At 45.5% G+C, this 5,485-nt stretch overlaps 1 protein-coding gene across 2 annotated transcripts; it reads right to left on the bottom strand.

Annotated features, from left to right (window-relative positions):
- Positions 1–3,566: 3,566 nt before the first annotated feature.
- Positions 3,567–4,990, bottom strand: LOC112897513 (vascular-related unknown protein 1-like). Of its 2 annotated transcripts, XM_025965821.1 has the most exons (4): positions 4,595–4,990; positions 4,381–4,458; positions 4,271–4,307; positions 3,899–4,040 (listed from the first exon to the last, which is right to left on the bottom strand). In XM_025965821.1, the coding sequence occupies exons 1-3, from the start codon at positions 4,961–4,963 to the stop codon at positions 4,299–4,301; spliced, it is 456 nt and encodes a 151-aa protein (XP_025821606.1). In that variant the 5' UTR covers positions 4,964–4,990; the 3' UTR covers positions 3,899–4,040; positions 4,271–4,298. The 2 variants fall into 2 exon arrangements, with proteins under 2 accessions (XP_025821605.1, XP_025821606.1); XM_025965820.1 differs by lacking the exon at positions 4,271–4,307 and having other exon boundaries at positions 3,567–4,040.
- Between the last annotated feature and the right edge of the window lie 495 nt (positions 4,991–5,485).

The raw sequence follows: 5,485 nt of genomic DNA, 5'->3' as shown, positions 1-5,485 counted from the left end.
GCGGGTAGCGAGGCCGGGACGACGCGACGGTGCGGCACGTGGGTGGCGCTGTGCTGCTGAGCGCGCGGCGGGGGAGGCAGCGGCGGGCCGCACGGTTGGCGACGGGCGGCGCGCGCGCGTGCGCGGGCGGCGCGGCGAGAGGTGGGCCAGAGCGGGGGCGCGGGCGTACGCGTGCGGCGCGGCGGAACGCGGCCAGGGCGTGCGCGTGTGCGCAGCGCGGGCGTGGTTGGCCGGGAACAGGCGCGCGCGCGTGCGGAGGCCGAGCAGGGGGGCGGTGCAGGCCGAGCAGTGCTCGGGCAGGGGGAAGGAGAAGGGAAAAGGAGGGAGGGAAAAGGGAGAAGGGAGGGGAAAAAGAAAGAGAGGAAAAGGGAAAGAAATAGAGGGAGAGAAAAAGAAGAGAAAAAGAAGGGAGAGAGAGAGGGAAAAAGGAGGGGCGCGTCGGCGCCGGTCGCGGCGGCGACCGCGGCCGGTCGGCCACGCGCGCGCGGAATTCACGCGCCGCGCGAGAAAGGACTTGCGTCGGCGCAATTTGCGGGAAACGGTCGCGCGTGGGGGAGGCCGGGCATAAGGCGGGGGTTGTGGCGCGCACGTGTGGCAGAGGGGTCGGGGTATTACGGTGAGTCCGCTCTCAGTGGAACACCCTATCGCTTAATTTAGGCTCGAGATTTTCAGGGCGTTACACTCTGCCACGGTCGCCAGCGGCCTACCCTCCTGGAAAGGCAAAGGTTCGAGGTGGGCCACAAGTCGACCCTCAGCCTCGAGTAGATCGGAGAGCTCCATGCCCCTCCAATGTACGAAGCGCCCCTCCGGTATGGAGGTGATCATCAGTTCACTGGCGCCAAAACAACCCGAAGCCCCCCGACACGTGGTGGCTTTAGGCCCTCCAGATTGGAGCAGAAAATCCAGGTCCTTCTCTAACGAAGAGAGGGACTCAGAGATGTCGGCCTCCTGAAAATCAGTGGCCGGATTGCGTGAACCGAGTCGGGATCAGTTACGCGAGTCCTTAGATTGGAACGAGTCCAACCCAAGGGAAGTTACCGCAGCGCCGGATGAAGTCGAGCCGGTGTTGGCTGACTCCATCTTGATCTTTGTAGCGGATGCATGGATCGGCAAGTTGTCGAGATCATCGACGAACTTGTCAAGGTCGCCGCGAAGACCTGCCACGGGAGTCTTTGGCTTCATGTCGACGAGGAATCGCCGAAAATTGCCCACACCATCTGCGATGCAGACCCACGAGCCAAAAACAAATGTCGTGCCCTGAGAGGGAACTGACTTGGAGAATCGGAAAGTTGCCATCGAGCTTGCCGGTGGATCTTCGACGCGCTCCCCTACCTGGCGCGCCAGCTGTCGGTGTTTTACCGGCTGCCCACCGAGGGATATACCCAAGGTGGTAAGTTTTGGGTGAGGAGTCGCCGAGATCACGAACTCGAAGGTGCAAGGAACACAAAACTTAGACAGGTTCGGGCCGCAAGATGCGTAATACCCTACGTCCTGTATGGTGATTTGTATTGACTTTGGTGTAGAATGATCTGGAATCTTGTTTCGAGAGGGGTCCCTGTCCTCCCTTATATATCTAAGAGGCCAGAGTTACAAGAATACTAACCAACACCAGCTAAGGAATCGTACCAGAACATGTCTCGGGTAGATTCCTTCTGTATCGGTTAGCTCTATCTCCTACTTAAACGGGATAAATAAGTGATAAACGAGATAAATAAGAGATAAGACGGACTTAATCTCTTAAACCTCTTTAAACCACGTTATGTACACAGTCCCATGGTCCCAGGTCTGATACTAGATCTTGTATGAGATCCAGTTTCTTCCTCGCTCCGTTCTCTTATTTATTATGGTACCACATAAGCTAAAAGTTATATGTGGCGATATAATTAATGCTATGAAAATCATCCCGCGTGAAGGGTTTGGATACTCTTACTGCCGCATCCAAAATAAAACTATGCATTACGTCTAACTTTTTCGCAGGGCTAACTCAACGGTGAACACCCTGGACAGATTTCTGAGTTTCAAATCGGATTTTGTTTATACAGGTGCGCCTAGTCAAATCCGACAGTGAAGTTTGGCAGAGTTGGGGGAGATGTGTACACAATCTGAAATGTTTGTGGCTGTTTGCCAGTAAGAGTCAAGAATGTAATTCAATAGCCCAATAGAAAATGCACCTTTTTTCTATAGAAAAATAAGTCTGAAAAGGACCAACTGCAACAGTACTGACCTTGTTCTTCTCAACTGCCTATCTGTTGCGGCACATGGCTCTACCCATTCTACTCCTGGTACTAGCTACTAGCCTACTACCTAGCTAGCCCAAGCATGTCTCGGAAAAAAAAGGCTAGCCCAAGCATGCATCTTGTTAATGCAAAGGCATCCTGAAATCACTTTCATGTTATCAGGGACACATTTTATTTGAGGCTTAATGGTGACACTTTCATTTATTTGAATTTGAACACTTTCATTTAGAAAGTACATTTCTTACTCTTTGTGCAAGGTATATCCTTTCAGTTTCTGGTATATCCTTTCAGTTTCTTTCTTATATATGATGAGCCTAATGGATAATGGAGAAGTCCTAATCAATAACCCATCATGGCCAAATTAAAACATAAGTTCTTTTACCCGCAAAAAAACATAAGTTCTTCAAGTCAATTAACTTGAGCCTCTACTTGTGGGCTTCCTTTTTTCATTTATCGGTTAGAGAAAAATCCCAGTTATAGCACGCAGCCCTTTACAAATTGTGTGTTTCAAATTATTAATCTCACCAGTTAAGAAACTGAACAAAATACATCAGTTCTCTTCAGTTAACTGAAATTTCAGTGCGTGTACAAAAAGTATTTAGCTAGCTACTAGCTCTGGATTAGTTCAAGGTCTCAACAATGTTCTTCTCAACATAAAATGGTATCTCAGTTCAAATTTCCGTAAACCCTCAAGGATAAAAACTTATGAGTTTTTAGGATAGTAAAAATTTTGGATTAAACTACTAAATATTTGATGATTTGTATTGAAACTAGATCCTATATGTAGTTTGAATTTTTTTAAGAAAAACTAAAGAATTTACAGAACAATGCCTTGTCCAACACCCACTTAATCAAATTTCTCTCTCTGCTTGTTTATAAGGATCACCCATACATTTAGGTAGCCAATCATGTGCGGAGACAATTTGCTAACAAAAAACATCCACAACAGAGTAAATTGCCTCTAATCTCCTGGACTTAATTTTTTTATTTTCTCCACTTAGCTTGTATACTTGTAATTCAATTTCAGCTTTCTATGGTCCTGATGCGGACACACTTCAACAGGCACGTGGTCAGAGATCACTTTCCCCAAATTAATGCGCTCGATTTTAACATCAAGACCGACCTTCTTCTGAAAATGATGGGGAAATTTTCACCCGACAAATGCGCGTGCACCCATGCGTGCGCAGCTTCTTTAGATCGATTTTGGACCCCTTTCATTTTCACTCAATCAAGCTGTTGCCATTTTAAACAAATCCTGATACAATGTCGTTTTCACGTTGTGCACTTTCAATTGTATATCTTGGTCATGGATTCATGATGGAACTAAAATGAGGAAGGAACAGATAGATCAACAACTAGCTCATACATGAACAGAATAACTAATCTTCACAAGATGGAATAGACCCCATATCTAACACACCATTGTGATGCCTCACCTAACACTAAATCCTTAGTTTCACATGTGAACTTTGTACCCTTTCATGAACAGCAACAGACTAACGTTCACAAGAATTGTACCTACTGCCCCACACCTTGGTTCACAAGACTATCTACCTTCTTTTCATATGTGCAAGTGTGTGTACATATACATTTGTGATAGGGTTGATGCAAGCTTATTACCATATGTACAAGCAGGTAGCAACCAATGAGTTTAATGGGATCAATCAGCTATACACGAAAAGCAGACACTGGGACCAAGCAAAGCCCTTTCTTCCTTAGCTCATTGTTGTCATATGCACCATCTTCTTTGATTTTTGTGTCTGCTGTTGTGTTTGCTCCATTTACATCACCAGTTGTATTCTTCTGTAAATTCAGGATAACGTACACCAAAGTGAGATTTAGTTTTTCTTAAATGCTCTTTTATGTGACTTGAAGGTCCAACTGTATCAAAGCAATGATCAATCTCTTTCACAAAAAAAATAGATGACGATCAATCTTTAAAGCTCATCATCGTGGAAGTTGCATTCTGATTTCTCCAAAGGATTGTAAACATGGTGCAATTAAATTATATAATGAGGTACATAGTTGCTCACCAGGTTCAGATATAAAGGACAATTATTATCAGATGTACTGCAAAAGAATTAAGAAAATGAGCGAAGGCGAAGAAAAAGAGTTCTGATAGATATATGTGAACTGACATCACCTTAGAATGTGAAATCTCATCACAGGAATTCCCTTTCCTCTGGTGGTTGGCATCTGAGTCCCTCAACTCATCAATCAACTGGATCATATAATAGAATTTACTTATACATCAAATTTAAATCTTCCAAATAAAAATAATCCAATTTAATGATGTGCAATGCAAAATAAACCCAGAAAAATTGTATAGTAGCATAAGCCTGTAATTAAGTTCTAACCTTAGGGCTACTGATAGGAGATGTGGCAGTATCCTCTAAGGACTCATCATACAGGACCTTCTTCCTCCTCCAACCCTCCTTGAGGCTCAACCTTCTCGACACCACCGACGGCTCGACGAGCGCCGGCAGCCGTGTGGGGGCTCCTACTCCACAATCACCACTGTACTCCGATGTAGAACGGCATCGTCCAACATCTTCAGTTGAGAGAGCACCAGCAGCCAGGCTCGCCTCCCCTTTCTGTCGCTGCTGTGTCTCCATGAAGTAGTCGATGTACGACGTCCAGCCGCTCTCCTCGGAGGTGGCGACGCTGCCATCACCGGAGGAGAAGTGGTTGGCCGTGGAAGAGAGGTCTTCGCCTGAGTTCTCCATTGGGAAGAAGGTGCAGGTAGGTTGTGAGGCCTTGAGGAGCTGTCTATTTATATACACAAAGACAGCGGTATTGAATGGCCGTGTAACTTGTGTGTCGGAGGACAGGGAAAGGGGGTTTATAGTAATTTGTGTTGGAGAGAATTGGCTGAACAAACCTCACTGTCAGCATATTTTTTCAAGGACTTTATGAAACTGTTTTCTGAAGGGTTCAGCGCAAATAAAAAAAAATGTTGCAATCTTTTCTGGATTGCTACAAGCAATCCTCTATGTTTCATATTTGTCTCAAGAACTTTAGTACCAACTTGTTCAATTAATTTTTCGCAATGGATGGCATTGGTTTTTCTGAAAAATAAATTGCATGGCATGATCGTCTAAGATTCGCAACTCACTGTCAGCATATTCAAGATGAATGATTTATTATAAAAAAAAGAAGAGATGAATGATTCATACACAGAACCCTTATAACCTGCGGGCTGCGATTGATCATAAATGAACTCTGGTTAGCCAGAGAATGATTGATGT

Source organism: Panicum hallii, chromosome 6 (assembly GCF_002211085.1).
Source record: "Panicum hallii strain FIL2 chromosome 6, PHallii_v3.1, whole genome shotgun sequence".
Taxonomy (NCBI): domain Eukaryota; kingdom Viridiplantae; phylum Streptophyta; class Magnoliopsida; order Poales; family Poaceae; genus Panicum; species Panicum hallii.
The sequence above is the reverse complement of the archived record's forward strand: the minus strand, read 5'-3'. Positions and strand labels throughout refer to the sequence as shown.

Coding starts and splice junctions, on each gene's coding strand:
- LOC112897513 (XM_025965820.1), bottom strand. CDS start 4,963: ATGGAGAACTCAGGCGAAGACCTCTCTTCCACGGCCAACCACTTCTCC. Junction 4,459..4,594: donor CTCCTATCAGTAGCCCTAAG/GTTAGAACTTAA, acceptor TATATGATCCAG/TTGATTGATGAGTTGAGGGA. Junction 4,041..4,380: donor ATGAGATTTCACATTCTAAG/GTGATGTCAGTT, acceptor CTGAATTTACAG/AAGAATACAACTGGTGATGT.